We start from the raw sequence: 19,585 nt of genomic DNA, 5'->3' as shown, positions 1-19,585 counted from the left end.
ATGCGGACGGGTAGGGGAAGCGGCGGGGAGAGTCCGGCGAGGAAGTCGAGCTCCAAGGCGCGGCGGGCGGGCAGACTGGGGCCAGCTGGTGAAACCCCTTCCGTCCGGCGCGGTGGTGACCTGGTTTTTAGTCAGCGGAGGGAGAGGGACGGTTGGCTCCGGTCCGGCCTGAAAGGTCGGGCAGGTGCCTGCCCCTCGGGTGCGAGTTTACACGGTAAGGAACACCTCCCTGGTGGTGAGGTGTGTGAAGCCCCGGGAGGGATCCTGGTCTGGAGGTGGTTTATAGCTGGTACTTAATACTTAATTAAGGTCATGAGGCCTAACGAGGACAGGGAACTCTAAGTCTCCTCTCTAGTTCTTTTGTTTGGCCCTCGAAGGTAATGTTTTACAAGCATCTGTAATGCTCGCTTAACAGTTGAATTATGATGGGCCAACGTGTGTGTGCGAGGTGTAATCTGTGGTGTATCTTTCTCTCTTCACCCACACCTCTCAAAAGCCAGAACTTATTTTGGAATACTGGCCCATAGAGACAGACGATTGGAACGCCTCCTTTAAGAGATCTGGTGTTTATAGCCAGTGAACACCTTAACTGGTATCATAATACTGTTAGGAACTTTAGTGTTTACGTTTAAGCTTCCTCCTTGTTGTCAGATCCCTGGAACACCATTCAGTGCAGTACTCTGCTGGCTTATCTCTTAAAAAGCAAACTTCAGATGCATTTAAATAAGACCCTTAGAATGGAATTATTAATTTTGGAGATGGAAAAATAACATCACTATTTCTCTTTGTAGGTGGAAATCAACGAGAACTTGCCCGCCAGAAAAACATGAAGAAATCCCAGGAAATTAGTAAGGGAAAAAGAAAAGAGGATAGCTTGACTGCCTCTCAGAGGAAACAGAGGTGAGTTATGCTAAAGGAATTCTCAAGTCACAGAAGTTTTCATTTTAGAGAATGGAAAGCAGTTTTAAAATCCTTAGTAGAGCTAGGCCTGCAAGGAAGGGGTAACAGCTGCATATCTGTTGTGTGCCAGGCATACTAAAATTATAAGCGATAGTCATTATCCCAACCCATGGATGAAGAATTTAAAGCTCTCAAGCTATAATTTGTCTTGCAGAGAATCTCATGCAACTCCACCACAACCATAAGAATTTCATTTAGCTTCCATGTGCAAGGCATTGTTAGGTGCTGAGGGTAAACATTTTGCAAGCAGACATCCTACTCATACTACTCTGGGTGACAGGTCACCAATTATATTGATAACTTCTGAAAGAGACAAAGTATATGTAGTTATACTGACTTCTGAAGATCCATTGGATTGGAGAGAATGCAGGTGCACTGCCTTGACATACAAGTGACAATACAAAACTGCTACAGAAATATCAATACTTTGAGACTACAGCTTAAGTTTTTTTTAAAAAAAAGCATTCAAAAAAAAAAAAAAAAAGCATTCATGTTTCTAAAAAAAGTTAGCCAAATTTCATTTTATTCTAAAATCAAATTTTGTTGTTCATGTGAAACTTGGAGGCCAGGTGAAGAATTGACTACACAGGCTCCATCGTGGCTTCTCTGTGGTCCTCAAGGCTGGCTGCACATTAGAACCACCTGGGAAAACTTGATGTCTGCTCAAGCCTGTGCCTTACACCCAGCCCTGAATTAATTGGTGTGGGGCTGGACATTAAAAGGTGCTCTAGGTAAATTTTATTATACTTAAGTTAAACCTGACTTTAAAAGCTCCCCAGGTGATTCTGATATGCAGTCAGAATTTAATGAAGTTGAAGCCCTTAATTACCACTTCACACTGTCTTTCTATTGACATTTATTGTTAAAGTGATAAGCTTTGCTTTAAATTTGTTTACTTACATTGGAGTAGAAGTGAACCAATCAGTGGAATGGTACAGATCAGTAACCCTGAAATAATATTTTTATTGAGAAACTTAGTGTAGTTTGGCTCAGTGATAGTCACTGCTTAATGACTACCCACTGCTTACAAAGCTCTGTGCTAGATGCTCTATATTTATTACCTCTATTCATCATAATTGTGAAAAGTGCTATTAGCCCCAATACATGCAATGAGAGACTGGGGCTCTGAACTTCAGTAACATTAATAAGATCACACAGCAAGCACAGCAGAGTTTGGTTACAAACAGAAAAATAACTATTACTGTTTTTATTCAGGACACCTCATTTTTTTTGTAGCTGTCTTGTTTTTCCTTCCTTCTCATTCCTTGTTTTTGCTATTGGCCTCTCAGAAATGTCTTACTAACATGGACAGAGCTACTCATCCTGAATTAAAATCTAACACTAAATATATGCAATAATAACATAGGAAAGAGCCTGGTCTTTGAAATTGGACAGACCTTAGTTTTTTGTGTGATTTGGGGCACATTATTTAGCTCTAAGCCTTTAACTTTTTTTTTAAATCTGAAACATAGGGACAATAACTCAAAGTTGTCGTGGGACTTAATCCAGAGCCGGCAAAGTGCCTGGCACATAGTAGGTGTTGAATACATAGCCATTTAATATATTTTTTAATATGGGCTCATGGATCATCCAGCCCAGGTAATCTGGTTTTAGTTCACAGTATGTGAAGGTTCAGCCAGAGACACAAAGGGTTAAGAAAATGCCCTGAATATCCTGCTTTTTGGCTTGTAAGAAACTGAATAGATTCATAACATCTATGTTCTAACCCTAGGTACCACTTAGGATATCTAGAAGATTTCTGAAATGCCCCTTCATTCACGAAAAAATTTATAGTGAATTAACTTTGTTGACAACCAAGATTAATTGCCATTATTTCTACATATAGCTGCCTCATGTCAGATGGTGTGCTTGTGTGTGTGTGTGTGTGTGTGTGTGTGTGTGTGTGTGTTCCTCAGAACAACCTGATAAGTATTACTCTAATTTTGAAAAGACTTGGGGTCATTTATCCAAGGTCATGACAACAGTACAGATTGTATTCAAAATAAGATCTGACTTCAAAGCCTTTCCATTCTTCACCTTCTATCTTCACCATTCTATCTCCATCCATGAAAATGGAAAGACATGAAAGTTTATATCTTCTTTTAAATTGTTTTCTAATATACTGAATGGATTATTGTAGAAAACAAATGAGAACATAAAATCAGTTTTCCTGTAACAACTTACAGCCTTTTCCCCCCATATAGGGACTCTGAGATCATGCAACAAAAGCAGAAGGCAGCCAATGAGAAGAAGTCTATGCAGACAAGAGAAAAATGATGACTATTTGGAAAACCTGGGTGCTGCTGCTAACTAAGTGTATCATAAGCTCTATGATCAAGATTTTGTAGAGTGAACAGCCAGTACATATGTTATATCCTTGTAAAACTATTTTAAACTTTACCTTTCAGCCTGACTTATTGTGATGTTTCAGAACCATTCTTCAAAGAATAAAACACTAACCGTGCATGTGACATATTGGTGAACATTGTTTTTTATCACCAGTGAGCATTTATACAATTTATTAGAGAGGTAATATCAGGTAACAGGATATTGTATATAAATCTAGAATCTTTGTCATAAACTTTGTTAAAGTATATCTTTAAAGTCAACTTTATTGTATAATAGAATTTAAGATACATTTATCTAATTTTGCTTTGTAATCAACTAGTTTGCTTGAAAAATTTACAAAAAATAGTAAAACCCACCTGGAATAGCAACTAAATGAACATAAACTAAATGAGGTCTCAGTAAGAGTTCTACTTACAGCTTTAAAATTTTCTGGAATAAGTGCCTTTTTTTAAAAAAGAATTTCTTTTTTATTTTTAAAGAAATTTATTTTATTTTTGGCTGTGTTGGTTCTTCATTGCTGCATGTGGGCTTTCTCTAGTTGCGGCGAATGGGGGCTCCTCTTCGTTGTGGTGCGCCGGCTTTTCATTGCAGTGGCTTCTCTTGTTGCAGAGCATGGGCTCTATGCATGCGGGTTCAGTAGTTGTGGCATGTGGGCTCAGTAGTTATGGCTCGCGGGCCCTAGAGCACAGGCTCAGTAGTTGTGGCACATGGGCTTAGTTGCTCCGCAGCATGTGGGATCTTCCCAGAACAGGGCTCGAATCCATGTCCCCTGAGTTGGCAGGTGGATTCTTAACCACTGCACCACTAGGGGAGCCCCTGCCTTTTTTTTCTTAATAGAGTTTATTTTATAGAGCAAAATTAGGGTCACAAAAAAATTTAGATTTCTCATCTACCCCCTGGCCCTACTCATACATAGCCTCCCCATTATGAACATCCCCTACCAGAGTAGTACCCTTGCTGTAACTGATGAACCTACATTGACACATCATTATCACCCAAAGTACATAGTTTACATTAGGATTCACTCTTTGCCTTCTAAGAGTGCCTTTTTTGTGTGTGTGTGGATATGTTAATGTTTTTTGTTTTTAGTTGAAGTATAATTGACTTAGAATATTAGTTTCGGGCTTCCCTGGTGGCGCAGTGGTTGAGAGTCCCCCCCTGCTGGTGCGGGGGACACGGGTTCATGCCCTGGTCCGGGAGGATCCCACATGCCGCGGAGCGGCTAGGCCCGTGGGCCGTGGCCGCTGAGCCTGCGCGTCCGGAGCCTGTGCTCAGCGACGGGAGAGGCCATGGCAGTGAGAGGCCCGTGTACCACAAAAAAAAAAAAAAAAAGAATATTAGTTTCAGGTGTGCAACATAGTGATTCAATGTTTTTATACATTACAAAGTGATCACCACACTGTCTAGTCACCATCACCACAAAAAGTTACTATAGTATTATTGACTATATTCCTTATGCTGTACATTATATCCCCGTGACTTTTTTATTTTATAGCTAAGTTTGTATCTCTTAATCTTTTTCCCTTATTTTGTCCATTTTCCCACCTTCCTCCACTCTGGTGACACCAGTTTGTTCTCTGTACCTGTGAGTGAATTTCTGTTTGTTCATTTGTTTTGTTTTTTAGATTCCACATGTAAGTGAAACCATATGGTATTTGTCTTTCTCCGTCTGGCTTATTTCACTTAGCATAATACTCTCTGTGTCCATTCATGTTGTCACAAATGGTAAGATTTCATTCTTTTTTATTGCTGAGTAATATTCCATTGTATATGTGTACATATACACCACAGCTCCTTTATCCATTCATCTCTCAAGGGACAGTTAGGTTGCTTCCATATCTTGGTCGTTGTAAGTGCTGCAATGAACATAGGGATAGATAAATCTTTTCAAATTAGTGTGTTTGTTTTCTTCAGATACGTTTAATTTTTTGAGGAACCTCCATACTGTTTTGCATTGTGACTATACCAATTTACATTCCCACCAACAGTACACAAGAGTTCCCTTTTCTCCACATCCTCACCAACGCTCATTATTTCTTTTTGATAAAAGTCATTCTGACAAGTGTGAGATGATATCTCATTGTGGTTTTGATTTTCATTTTCCTGATGATTAGTGGTGGTAGGCTTCTTTTCATGGACTGGTTGGCCATCTGTATGTCTTTGGAAAAATATCTATTCAGATCCTCTGACCATTTTTTAATCAGATTGTTTCTTTTTTTTTATATTGAGTTGTGTAAGTTCTCTCTGTATTTTTTATATTAACCCCTTATTGGACATATCATTTGCAAATATCTTCTCCCATTCAGCCTTTCAGGATGTTGCCTTTTGATTTTGTTGATGGTTTCCTTTGCCATGCAAAAGCTTTTTAGTTTGGTGTAGTCCCATTTGTTTATTTTTGTTTTTTGGGGTTTTTTTTGGCTGTGCTATGTGGCTTGTGGGATCTTAGTTTCCCAACCAGGGATTGAACCTACACAGAAAGCACAGAGTCCTAATCACTGGACCGCCAGGGAATTCCCTGTTTATTTTTGCTTTTGTTGCCCTTGTCTGAGGAGACGGATCCAAAAAAGTACTGCTAATTCTGATGTGAAATATCATACATAGTGCCTATATTTTCTTCTAAGAGATTTGTGGTTTCATGTCTTACATTTAAGTCTTTAATCTGTTTTGAGTTTATTTTCATACATGGTGTAAAAAAGTTGTCTAGTTTCATTCTTTTACATATAACTCTACAGTTTGCCACCACGACTTATTGAAGAGTCTGTCTTTCCCCTATTTTGTATTCTTGCCACCTTTGTTGTACATTACTTGTGCATTTAAGTGTGGGTTCATTTCTGGGCTGTGTATTCTGTTCAGTTGATCTATATGTCTGTTTTTGTGCCAGTACCATACTGTTTTGATGACTGGAACTTAGTAGTATAGTTTGAAATCAGGGACCATGATACCTTCAACCTTTCTTTCTCAAGATTGCTTTGGCTATTTGAGGTTAAGACTTGTTCTTTTTCTGTGAAAAATGCAATGGGTGTTTTGATAAGGATTGCACTGAATCTGTAGATTGCTTTCGGTGTTATGGACATTTTGACAATAATAATTCTTCCAATCCATGAACACAGAATAGCTTTCTATTTATTTGAGTTGCCTGCAATTTTATTCATCAGTGTTTTACAGTTTTCAGAGCACAGGTCTTTCACCTCCTTGAGCAAATTAATTCCTAGGTATTTTATTCTTTGTGATGCAATTCCAAATGAATTATTTTCTTAATTTCTCTGTCTGCTAATTCATTATTAAGGTATAAAAATGCAACAGGTTTCTGTATATTCATTCTGTATCCTGAAACTATACTAAATTTTTTTTAGTTCTAATAGTCTTTTTGCTGGTATCTTTAAGGTTTTCTATATATAGTATAATGCCGTCTGCAAATAGCGACAGTTTTATTTCTTCCTGTCCAGTTTGGTTGACTTTTTGTTTGTTTTTTGTCTGTGCTGCACAGCATGTGGGATCCTAGTTCCCCAACCAGGGATCAAACCCACACCCCCTGCAGTGGAAGCACAGAGTGTTAACCACTGGACCACCAGGGAGGTCCTTGGATGACTTTTATTTATTTTCCTGTCTGATTGCTCTGACTGGGATGTCTAACTATGTTGAATAACAGTGGCAAGAGTGTCCTTGTCTTGTTCTCAATTTTAGAGGAAAAGCTTTCAGCTTTCCAGTATTGTGTATGAAGTTAGCTATGAGTTTGTCATATATGGCCTTAATTATGTTGAGGTATGTTCCCTCTGTAACCACTTTGTTGCGAGCTTTTATCATAAATGGATGTTGAATTTTTCTTAACAGCTTTTTCTGCAGCTACTTATATGATTTTTATTCTTCAATTTGTTAATATGATATATAACATTGATGGATTTGTAGATATTGAACCACCCTTGCATCCCTGGGGTAAATACCACTTGGTTATAGTGTATAATCCTTTTAATGTATTGTTGAATTCAGTTTGCTAATATTCTGTTGAGGATTTTTGCATCTTTGTTCATCAGTGATATTGGCCTATAATTTTCTTTTTTTATACTGTCTTTGTCTGGCTTGGATCGGTTAATGCTGGACTCGTAGAATGAATTTGGAAGCATTCCTTATTCTTCTGTTTTTCGGAACAGTTTGAGAAGGGTAGGTATTAATTAACTGTTCCTTATATGTTTGGTAGAATTTACCTGTGAAGCTGTCTGATCCTGGACTTCTATTTGTTGGCAGTTTTTGGTTACTGATTCAATTTCATTACTAGTAAACAGGCTGTTCAGATTTTCTGTTCTTCCTGATTCATTCTTGGAAAATTGTACATTTCTAGGAATTTATCCATTTCTTCTGTGCTGTCCAGTTTGTTGGTGTAATTGTGGTAGTCTCATGATTCTTTGTATTTCTGTGGTATTAATTGTAACTTCTGCCCTTTCATTTCTGATTTTATTTGGGGCCCGTCTTTCTCTTGATGAGTCTTGCTAAAGGTTTATAAATTTTGTTTATCTTTTCAAAGAACCAGCTTAGTTTCACGGATCTTTTTAATTGATTTTTTTAGCCTCTATTTCATTTATTTCTGCTCTAATCTATTATTTCCTGACTTCTACTAACTTTGGGCTTTGTTCTTCTTTTCCTAATTCCTTTAGATGGAAAGTTAAATTGTTTATTTGAGATTTTTCTTGTTCTTGAGGCAGGCCTGTATTGCTATGAACTACCCAATTAGAATTGCTATTGCTGTGTCCCATAGATTTTGGAAAATTGTGTTTCCATTTTCATTTGTCTAAAGGTATTTTTTTATTTCCTTTTTCATTTCTTCATTAAACCATTGGTGGTTTACTGAAAAGTTGTTTAGTCGCCACATGTTGTGTGTTTTTCAGTTTTCTACTTACAACTGATTACTGGTTTCATACTGTTGTGGTTGGAAAAGATGCGTGATATGATTTCAGTCTCCTTATATTTATTGAGACTTGTTTTGTGGCCTAACGTGATCTCTCCTAGACAGTGTTTCATGTGCACTTGAAAAGAATGCATGCCCTGCAGTTTTGGGGTTTTTTTTTTTTTGTTTTTTTCCTTAACATTGTTATTGGAGTGTAATTGCTTTACAGTGTTGTTGTTAGTTTCTGCTGTATAACAAAATGAATCAACTATATGTATACGTATATCCCCATATCCCCTCCCTCTTGCATCTCCCTCCGACCCTCCTTATCCCACCCCTCTAGGTGGTCTCAGAGCACCAAGCTTATCTCCCTGTGCCATGCAGCTGCTTCCTACTAGCTATCTATTTTACATTCGGTAGTGTATATATGTCAATGCTACTCTCACTTCGTCCTAGCTTACCCTTCCCCCTCCCCGTGTCTTCAAGTCCATTCTCTATGTCTGTGTCTTTATTCCTGTCCTGCCCCTAGGTTCATCAGAACCATTTTTTTTATATTCCATCTATATGTGTTAGCATACAGTATTTGTTTCTCTCTTTCTGACTTACTTCACTCTGTATGACAGACTCTAGGTCCATCCACCTCACTACAAATAACTGAATTTCATTTCTTTTTATGGCTGAGTAATATTCCATTGTATATATGTGCCACATCTTCTTTATCCATTCATCTGTCGATGGACACTTAGGTTGCTTCCATGTCCTGGCTATTGTAAATAGTGCTGCAATGAACATAGTGGTACATGACTCCTTTTGAATTATGGTTTTCTCAGGGTATATGCCCAATAGTGGGATTTTTGGGTCATATGGTAGTTCTATTTTTAGTTTTTTAAGGAACCTCCATACTGTTCTCCATAGTGGCTGTATCAATTTACATTCCCAGCAACAGTGCAACAGGGTTCCCTTTTCTCCACACCCTCTCCAGCATTTATTGTTTGTAGATTTTTTGTCAGTGGCCACTCTGTCTGGTAGTTTCGATTTGCATTTCTCTAATGATTAGTGATGTTGAGCATTCTTTCATGTGTTTGTTGGCAATCTGTATATCTTTTTTGGAGAAATGTCTAGGCCTTTTGCCCGTTTTTGGATTGGGTTGTTTGTTTTTTTGATATTGAGCTGCATGAGCTTCTTGTATATTTTGGAGATTAATCCTTTGTCAGTTGCTTCATTTGCAAATATTTTCTCGCATTCTGATGGTTGTCTTTTTGTCTTGTTTATGGTTTCCTTTGCTGTGCAAAAGATTTTAAGTTTCATTAGGTCCCATTTGTTTATTTTTCTTTTTATTTCCATTTCTCTAGGAGGTGAGTCAAAAAGGATCTTGCTGTGATTTATGTCATAGAGTGTCTGCCTGTGTTTTCCTCTAAGAGTTTTATAGTGTCTGGCCATACATTTAGGTCTGTAATCCATTTTGAGTTTATTTTTGGGTTTGGTGTTAGGGAGTGTTCTAATTTCATTCTTTTACATGCAGCTGTCCAGTTTTCCCAGCACCACTTATTGAAGAGGCTGTCTTTTCTCCATTGTATATTCTTGCCTCCTTTATCAAAGATAAGATGACCTTAGGTGCGTGGGTTTATCTCTGGGCTTTCTATCCTGTTCCATTGATCTATCTTTCTGTTTTTGTGCCAGTACCATATTGTCTTCATTACTGTAGCCTTGTAGTATATTCTGAAGTCCAGGAGCCTGATTCCTCCCACTCCATTTTTCTTTCTCAAGATTGTTTTGGCTGTTCGGGGTCTTTTGTGTTTCCATGCAAATTGTGAATATTTTGTTCTGGTTCTGTGAAAAATGCCATTGGTGGTCTGATAGGGATTACATTGAATCTGTAGATTGCTTTGGGTAGTAGAGTCATTTTCACAATGTTCATTCTTCCTCTCCAAGAACATAGTGTATCTCTTCGTCTGTTTGTATCATCTTTAATTTCTTTCATCAGTATCTTATAGTTTTCTTCATACAGGTCTTTTGTCTCCTTAGGTAGGTTTATTCCTAGGTATTTTATTCTTTTTGTTGTAATAGTAAATGGGAGTTTTTTCTTAATTTCTTTTTCAGATTTTTCATCATTAGTGTATATGAATGCAAGAGATTTCTGTGCATTACTTTTGTATCCTGCTACTCTACCAAATTCATTGATTAGCTCTAGTAGTTTTGAGGTAGCATATTTAGGGTTCTCTATGTATAGGATCATGTCATCTGCAAACAGTGACAGTTTTACTTCTTCTTTTCTGATTTGGATTCCTTTTATTTCTTTTTCTTCTCTGATTGCTGTTTCTAAAACTTCCAAAACTATGTTGAATAATAGTGGTGAGAGTGGGCAACCTTGTCTTGTTCCTGATCTTAGAGGAAATGGTTTCAGTTTTTCACCATTGAGAATGATGTTGGCTGTGGGTTTGTCATATATGGCCTTTATTATGTTGAGGTAGGTTCCCTCTATGCCTACTTTCTGGAGAGTTTTTATCATAAATGGGTATTGAATTTTGTCAAAAGCTTTTTCTGCATCTACTGAGATTATCATATGGTTTTTATCCTTCAATTTGTTAATATGGTGTATCATATTGATTGATTTGCATATATTGAAGAATCTTTACATTCCTGGGATAAACCCCACTTGATCATGGTGTATGATCCTTTTAATGTGCCATTGGATTCTGTTTGCTAGTATTTTGTTGAGGATTTTTGCATCTATGTTCATCAGAGATATTGGCCTGTAGTTTTCTTTCTTTGTTACATCTTTGTCTGGTTTTGGTATCAGGGTGATGGTGGCCTCATAGAATGAGTTTGGGAGTGTTCTTCGCGCTGAAATATATTGGAAGAATTTGAGAAGGATTGGTGTTGGCCCTTCTCTCAATGTCTGATAGAATTTGCCTGTGAAGCCATCTGGTCCTGGGCTTTTGTTTGTTGAAAGATTTTTAATCACAGTCTCAATTTCACTGCTTATGATTGGTCTATTTATATTTTCTGTTTCTTCCTGGTTCAGTCTCAGAAGGTTGTGCTTTTCTAAGAATGTGTCCATTTCTTCCAGGTTGTCCATTTTATTGGCATATAGTTGCTTATAGTAATCTCTCATGATCCTTTGTATTTCTGCAGTGTCAGTTGTTACTTCTCCTTTTTCATTTCTAATTCTGTTGATTTGAGCCTCTTCCCTTTTTTCTTGATGAGTCTGGCTAATGGTTTATGGATTTTGTTTATCTTCTCAAAGAACCAGCTTTTAGTTTTATTGACCTTTGCTATTGTTTCTCGTTTCTATTTCATTTATTTCTGCTCTGATCTTTATGATTTCTTTCCTTCAACTGACTTTGGGTTTTCTTTGTTATTCTTTCTCTAGTTGTTTTAAGTATAGGGTTAGATTTTTTGTTTGATATTTTTCTTGTTTCTTGAGTTGAGATTGAACTGCTATAAACTTCCCTCTTAGAACTGCTTTTGCTGCATCCCATAGGTTTTAGGTTGCTGTGTTTTCATTGTCATTTGTTTCTATGTATTTTTAAATTTCTTCTTTGATTTCTTCAGTGATCTCTTGGTTATTTAGTAGTGTATTGTTTAGCCTCCATGTGTTTGTATTTTTTACAGATTTTTTCCTCTAATTGATATCTAGTCTCATAGCATTGTGGTCTGAAAAGATACTTGATACGATTTCAATTTTCTTAAATTTACCAAGGCTCGATTCGTGACCCAAGATATGGTCTATTCTGGAGAATGTTCTATGAGCACTTGAGAAGAAAGTGTATTCTGTTGTTTTTGGATGGAATGTCCTATAAATATCAATTAAGTCCATCTTGTTTAATGTATCCTTTAAAGCTTGTGTTTCCTATTTATTTTCATTTTGGATGATCTGTCGATTGGTGAAAGTGGGGTGTTAAAGTCCCCTACTCTGATGTATTACTGTCTATTTCCCCTTTTATGGCTGTTAGTATTTGCCTTATGTATGGGCTTATGTATTGAGGTGTATTGTATTGAGGTGCTCCTGTGTTGGGTGCATAAGTATTTACAATTGTTATATCTTCTTCTTGGATTGATCCCTTTATCATTATGTAGTGTCCTTCTTTGTCTATTGTAATAGTCTTAATTTTAAAGTCTATTTTGTCTGATATGAGAATTGCTACTCCAGCTTTCTTTTGATTTCCATTTGCATGGAATATCTTTTTCCATTCCCTCACTTTCAGTCTGTATGTGTCCCTAGGTCTGAAGTGGGTCTCTTGTGGACAGCATATGTACGGGTCTTGTTTTTGTATCTGTTCAGCCAGTCTGTGTCTTTTGGTTGGAGCATTTAATCCATTTACATTTAAGGTAATTATTGATATGTATGTTCCTATTACCATTTTCTTAATTGTTTTGGGTTTGTTTTTGTAAGTCATTTCCTTCTCTTGTGTTTCCTACCTAGAGAAGTTCCATTAGCGTTTGTTGTAAAGCTGGTTTGGTGGTGCTGAATTCTATTAACTTTTGCTTATCTGTAAAGGTTTTAATTTCTCCATTGAATCTGAATGAGATCCTTGCTGGGTAGAGTGATCTTGGTTGTAGGTTTTTTCCTTTCATCAGTTTAAATATGTCTTGCCACTCCCTTCTGGCTTGCAGAGTCTCTGCTGAAAGATCAGCTGTTAACCTTATGGGGATTCTCTTGTATGTTATTTGTTGCTTTTCCCTTGCTGCTTTTAATATTTTTTCTTTGTATTTAATTTTTGATAGTTTGATTAATAAGTGTCTCAGTGTGTTTCTCTTTGGGTTTATTCTGTATTGTACTCTCTGTGCTTCCTGGACTTGATTGACTATTTCCCTTCCCATGTTAGGGAAGTTTTCGACTATAATCTCTTCAAATATTTTCTCAGACCCTTTCTTTTTCTCTTCTTCTTCTGGGACCCCTATAATTCAAATGTTAGTGTGTTTCATATTGTCCCAGGGGTCTCTGTGACTGTCCTTAACACTTTTCATTCTTTTCTCTTTATTCTTCTCCCTGGCAGTTATTTCCACCATTTTATCTTCCAGCTCACTTATCCGTTCTTCTGCCTCAGTTATTCTGTTATTGATTCCTTCTAAAGTATTTTTAATTTCAGTAATTGTGTTGTTCATCAGTTTGTTTGCTCTTTAGTTCTTCTAGATCCTTGTTAAATGTTTCTTGTATTTTCTCCAATCTTTTTCCGAGATTTTGGATCATCTTTACTATGATTACCCTGAATTCTTTTTCAGGTAGGTTGTCTATTTCATCTTCATTTATTCGGTCTTGTAGGTTTTTACCTTGCTTCTTCATCTGTAACATATTTTTTTGTCATTTCTTTTTTTTTTTTTTTTTTTTTGATGGGTGGTGCTGTATTGCTGTCTTACTGGTTGTTTGGCCTGAGATGTCCAGCACTGGAGTTTGCAGGCAGTTGGATAGAGCTGGGTCTTGGTGCTGAGATGAGGACCTCTGGGAGGCCTCACTCTGATTGATATTCCCTGGGGTCTGAGGTTCTTCGTTAGTCCAGCAGTTTGGACTTGGAGCTCCCACCAAAGGAGCCTGGGCCCGACCTCTGGCCTGGGAACCAAGATCACGCAAGCTTTGTGGTGGGGTTAAAAAAAAAAAAAAAAAGTACAATATCAAAGAATAAAAAATAAAATAAAATTATAAAGATAAAAAATATAGTAGGAAAAATTATAATTGAAACAACTGCAACAAGGTAAAATAAAACCACAACAGAGAAAAGAAAAAAAAAGGGGGGTGGGAACAAGCCAAAAGGAGAGATCACTAAAAAAGTATAAGGAATAAAATAAAATTAGAAAAATAAAAGATTTACTAGGAAAATTAAAAATATGAAAGAATCAACAGCAGTGAATCAACAAGGCAAAACAGAACCCCAATCTAAGAAAGGAAGAAAGAAAAAGCCTTGGCTCTGCTGGTGAAGTTTAGACGAGGGGTGGAACTTAGGCAGGGGTGGGGTTTAGAGTGGGGCAGACCTAGGCGGGAGGGGTGTGAGGTTTGAGCATGCGGCAGGGCCTAGGCGGGGTGCCTCTGCTTAGGACCTGCACAGAAGGGGAGAGGCAGCATGTCTAAAGGAGGGTCTCTAGAGTGTTGAGTTCTGGAGTTTGGGGCCTTGAGTGAGGGTGTGTGGGTGGGGTTTAGGCCCAGCTCGTTGAAGGGGGTCTCCAAGTGTAAAAGTAGGGCCCTGGGTGGGCATGTAGGGGCGAGGCTTGGGTTCTGCATGGCAGGAGGGAAACTCCGAGGACAGAGGATTAGGCCCAGGGGCCCAACAGGCTCCCCAGTGCCTAAGTGGACAGGGAAAGCACTGGCCGCGTTCCCTTCCTTTCCTTTGTGCCCCTCCCCCACCTTCTCCCCCAGCATCTACCCCGTTGCTGCTGGACCCCTGACCATGGGTGGGTCCTGCTGGTTGTAGGAACTCCTTCCCTCCCCAGCCACCCCTCATGGGTGCCAGTCCCGGAGGTCCAGCCTTTACTTTTGCTCCCCCTTCCCTCCCTCCCACTCCCTCAGGGCCCGCATGGCTGGACGGGACCTAGGTGGGCAGAGGATCAGGCCCAAGATCTGAACAGGTTCCTGGCGGTCCAAGTGGGCAGGGGAAACCTGACCACGCTCCCTTTTGATCCTCTGCCCTCCCAATGGTTCCCCAATTTCCCCCTTCAGGCGTGGGATCCCTTCCCCTCCCCCAGCCGCCCCTCAGGGGCACCAGTCCTGTCCCACCTCCACTTCTCCCCTTTCACTCCCCCCACGCCCAATGTGGGGGTTCCTCCCATCCCCTTTGGTGTCCGTGGTCCCCCACTGGTGCCTGCTAGGTGCCCTAGTTGTGCAGAGACGCAGATTCCGCGTCCTCCTAGTACGCCATCTTGACTCCACCCCTTCTGCAGTTTTGGAATGTTCGGTATATATGTATTAAGTACATCTGGTTTAATGTGTTGTTTAAAGCCAGTGTTTCCTTATTGATTTGTCCAGATAATCTATCCATTTGATACACGTAGGATATGAAAGTCCCCTGCTATTATTGTATTACTATCAATTTCTCCCTTTATGTCAATATTTGCTTTATGCATTTAGGTGCTCCTATGTTGAGTGCATAGGTATTTATGAATGTTATATCCTCTTCTTGGATTGACCCCTTTATCATTATGAAAGGCTCTTCTTAGTCTCTTATTATAAACTTTATTTACAGTCTGTTTTGTTTTATATGTGTATTGCTACCACAGATTTCTTTTTGTTTCTATTTGCATGGCATATCCTTTCCCATTCCTTCATTTTCAGTCAGTGTGTCTTTAAATCTGAAGTGAATCTCCTGTTGGCAGCATATAGATTGGTCTTTTTTTTTTAAATCAATTCAGCCACCCTGTGTCTTTAGTCCATTTACATTTAAAGTGATAAATGATAGTTACATGCTTATTGCCATTTTGTTAATTGTTCTGGTTGTTTTTGTAGTTCTTCTCTGTTCCCTATTTTTCTCTTTGTCTGTTCCCTTGTAGTTTGATGATTTTGTATAGAGTTATATATATTCTATATAACAATATATAAACTATATTTCTTTAGTATTATAGCTTGTGTATCTATTTTAAGTTTTTGGTTTGTGGTTAAGTTTGAACACATTCTAAAAACACTACATTTTTTCTCCCCCTCCCACATTTTGTGTTTTTATTTTTTAATTGCGATATAGTTTATTTACAATATTATATAAATTTGAGGTGTACAACATAGTGATTCACAATTTTTAAAGATTATATTCCATTAATAGTTATTATAGAACTTCCCTGGTGGTCCAGTGGTTAAGACTGTGCTTCCAATGCAGGGGGCAAGTGTTCGATCCCTGGTCAGGGAAGCTCTGCATGCTGCACAGTGCAGCCAAAAAAAAACTGGTTACTATAAATTATTGGCTATATCCCCTGTGATATATACTTATAGCTTATTCCTTTTATACATAGTAGTTTGTACCTCTTAATCCCCTACCTCCATCTTGCCCCTCCCTCCTTCCCACTCCCTACTGGTAACCACTAGTTTGTTCTCTATATTTGTGAGTCTGTTTCTCCTTTGTTATATTCACTAATTTACTTTATTTTTTAGATTCCACATATAAGTGATAACATAAGTATTTGTCTTTCTCTGTCTGAGTTATTTCACTCAGCATAATACCCTCTAAGTCCATACTTGTTGCAAATGGCAACATTTCATTCTTTTTTATGGCTGAGTATTTAATTGTGTGTGTGTATACACACAGACCACATCTTCTTTACCCATTTATCTGTTGATGGACACTTAGATTGTGTCCATATCTTGGCTATTGTAAATAGTGGTGCTATGAACATTGGACTGGTTCATTCTTCTTGGAGCCTGTTCTTTCCCACTTCACTCTTGCCCTTGGCACAGTATGTGGCAATGTCCTTTTCATATTTCTCCTTTAGCTTAGCTGCTTTCTGTTCATAGGGTTATTTACCTTTGGCTGACTGCTCAGACCACATTTCACCCACTTTTTTTGCAGTATCTCCAATGGATAAGACAGGGTGTTCACTTTTGATCTTTGGGTGATGTTCAGAGCAAAACCGGAAGAAGGCAGATGGAGGCCTTTTAGGCACATTGGGATCTTTTTTCTTTCCCTTCTTGTCACCTTTGGGAGGAACATAATTTTTCATCTCCCTGTCATAGCGAGCTTTGTCACTTTTTGCCATATCTTCAAACTTGGATTTTTCCTTGGCAGACATGATCTTCCATCTCTCAGGACATTTCTTGGAGAACTCGGTGAAGTTGGCCGAGGAGTCAGGGTGTTTCTTCTTGTGCTTCTCCCGGCAAGTCTGCACAAAGAAGGCGTATGAGGACATCTTGCCCTGCGGCTTGTTGGGGTCGCCCTTCCCCATGATGGTGCTGCTGCTGCGGCGGCGGCGGCGCGTCCACCTGGCGGTAGCTTTTCCTCAGAGTACCACACAGTGGCCAGGTCAGACCTCGACACTGCTGCCCGTGGCTCTGGCGCGAACTGTTCCGTCGCTAACCCAATCTTCCACCTCTTGTTTTGCAGACTTCTCCGCACCTGGTATCTTAGTTTTTAATTTGCAATTCTCTGACCAGAGAGGTTGAGCATTTTTTCATATATTTATTGGACATTTGGATTTTCTTTCTTTTTAAATTTTTATTTATTTTTATTATCAGATTGATTGATTGGCCATGTGGCTAGCAGAATCTTAGTTCCCCGACCAGGGATTGAACCTGGGCCCTGGCAGTGAAAGCACTGAGTCCTAACCACTGGACTGCCAAGGAATTAATTCCCTGGATTTTCCTTTTTTTTGGGGGGGGTATATATGTATATTTTAACATTTATTTATTTGGTTGCACAGGGTCTTAGTTGTGGCACTTGGGCTCCTTAGTTGTGGCATGCAAACTCTTAATTGTGGTATGCATGTGGGATCTAGTTCCCTGCCCAGGGATCCAACCCAGGCCCCCCGCATTGGGGGCAGACTCTTAACCACTGCACCACCAGGGGAGTCCCATGGATTTTCCTTTTTGTGAAATACCTATGTTTTTTCTCTCTACTTTATGCTTTTTGTTTTACTTAGTCTTCACATGTAGGTACTACAGTTATGTCCATTTTTATAGATTTTATACAAATTGAGATTTTGGTTAAGGAATTTACCCAAGGTCACCCAGCTAGTAAATGGCAGGTTAAGGATATAAATCCAAGCAGACAGAATACAGAGCTTCCAGAGTATGGGCATATCTTCATATTTATTGGCCCTTTTGGTTTTTTCTTCTATGAATAGCTTGCTTTGCTGTTATTTTTATTTGACAGAGTTTTTCTTTAATATAAAAGAATATTCGTTTCTCTTATGTTACAAATATTTTCTAAACTATTGTTTGTCCTTTCATTTTATTTATGTTGCTTTTGCCAGAATTTTTATTCACATGATCAAATGCCTAGTTTCTTTTTTTTTTCTTTTTTTAATTGAAGTATAGTTGATTTACAGTATTGTGTTAGGTGTACAGCAAAGTGATTCAGTTAAACATATATATACCTATTCTTTTTCAGATTCTTTTCCCTTATAGGTTATTACCAAATATTGAGTATAGTTCCCTGTGCTATACAATAGGTCCTTGTTGGTTATCTGTTTTATACATAATAGTTTGTATATGGTAATCCCAAACTCCTAATTTATCCCCTCCCTTTCCCCTTTGGTAACCATAAGTTTGTTTTCTATGTCTGTGGGTCTGTTTCTGTTTTGTATATAAGTTCATTTGTTTGGTTTTTTTTTTTTAGATTCCACATATAAGCAATATCGTGTGATATTTGTCTTTCTCTGGCTTCACTTAGTATGTTAATCTCTGGGTCCATCCATGTTGCTGCAAATGACATTATTTCATTTTTTTATGTCTGAGTAGTATTCCATTGTGTATATGTGCCACATCTATTTTTTTTTTAATTTTATTTATTTTATTTTTGGCTGTGTTAGGTCTTCATTGCTGCACATGGGCTTTTCTCTGGTTGTGGCCCGGGGGGGCGCTGCTCTTCGTTGCCATGCGCAGGCTTCTCACTGCGGTGGCCTCTCTTGTTGCGGAGCACGGGCTCAGTAGTTGTGGCTCGCAGGCTCTAGAGTGCAGGCTCAATAGTTGTGGCACACGGGCTTAGTTGCTCTGCGGCATGTGGGATCTTCCCGGACCAGTGCTGGAACCCGTGTCCCCTGCATTGGCAGGCGGATTCCCAACCACTGTGCCACCAGGGAAGCCCTATACCACATCTTCTTTATCCATTCATCTGTCCATGGACATTTAGGTTGCTTCCATGTTTTGGTTATTGTAAATAGTGCTGCAATGAACTTTGGGGTGCATGTATCTTTTCAAATTATGGTTTTCTCCAAATATATGCCCAGGAGGAGTGGGATTGCAGGATCATGTTGTAGCTCTATTTTTAGTTTTTTAAGAAACCTCCATACTGTTCTCCATAATGACTGTACCAATTTACATTCCCACCATCAGTGTAGGAGGTTTCCCTTTTTCCACACCCTCTCCAGCATTTATTATTTGTAGACTTTTTGATAATTGCCATTCTGACCAGTGTGAGGTGATACCTCATCATAATTTTTAATTAAATGCCTAGTTTCTTTATTAACTGAAGATGCAGACTGACAGCCCACAGACTTGTCCTGACATGTTAAAAAAATTTTTTCCACTTTTTCTTAAATTGAAGTATACTTGATTTACAATGTTGTGTTTATTTCTACTGTACAGCAAAGTGATTCAGTTATACATATATACATATTCTTTTCAATTATAGTCTATCACAATATATTGAATATAGTTTCCTGTGCTATACAGTAGGACCTTGTTGTTTATCCATTCTATATATAATAGCTTGCTTCTGCTAAACCCAAACTCCCACTCCATCCCTCCCCCCTCCCCCCTCCCCC

At 38.5% G+C, this 19,585-nt stretch overlaps 2 protein-coding genes across 2 annotated transcripts; one reads left to right on the top strand and one right to left on the bottom strand.

Moving 5' to 3' along the window:
• LOC101321490 (uncharacterized) lies at positions 1-3,431 on the top strand. The gene is made up of 3 exons (XM_073802197.1): positions 1-214; positions 792-900; positions 3,165-3,431. Exons 1-3 carry the CDS (start codon positions 1-3, stop codon positions 3,235-3,237), a joined length of 396 nt encoding a protein of 131 aa, XP_073658298.1. The 3' UTR covers positions 3,238-3,431.
• Positions 3,432-16,621: 13,190 nt separating this feature from the next.
• On the bottom strand, positions 16,622-17,047 carry LOC101330637 (high mobility group protein B2). The gene has a single exon (XM_033855133.1). The coding sequence runs from the start codon at positions 17,045-17,047 to the stop codon at positions 16,622-16,624; it is 426 nt and encodes a 141-aa protein (XP_033711024.1).
• Between the last annotated feature and the right edge of the window lie 2,538 nt (positions 17,048-19,585).

This window comes from Tursiops truncatus, chromosome 3 (assembly GCF_011762595.2).
Source record: "Tursiops truncatus isolate mTurTru1 chromosome 3, mTurTru1.mat.Y, whole genome shotgun sequence".
NCBI lineage: Eukaryota > Metazoa > Chordata > Mammalia > Artiodactyla > Delphinidae > Tursiops > Tursiops truncatus.
Note: the sequence above shows the minus strand (reverse complement) of the source record. Positions and strands in the feature narration are given on the sequence as shown.

Excerpts from the sequence above, each read along its gene's own strand:
- LOC101321490 (XM_073802197.1), top strand. The coding sequence starts at position 1 with ATGCGGACGGGTAGGGGAAGCGGCGGGGAGAGTCCGGCGAGGAAGTCG. Across the intron at positions 215-791 it reads CTCGGGTGCGAGTTTACACG|GTGGAAATCAACGAGAACTT; the intron begins GTAAGGAACACC and ends TTCTCTTTGTAG. Across the intron at positions 901-3,164 it reads GCCTCTCAGAGGAAACAGAG|GGACTCTGAGATCATGCAAC; the intron begins GTGAGTTATGCT and ends CCCCCCATATAG.
- LOC101330637 (XM_033855133.1), bottom strand. The coding sequence starts at position 17,047 with ATGGGGAAGGGCGACCCCAACAAGCCGCAGGGCAAGATGTCCTCATAC.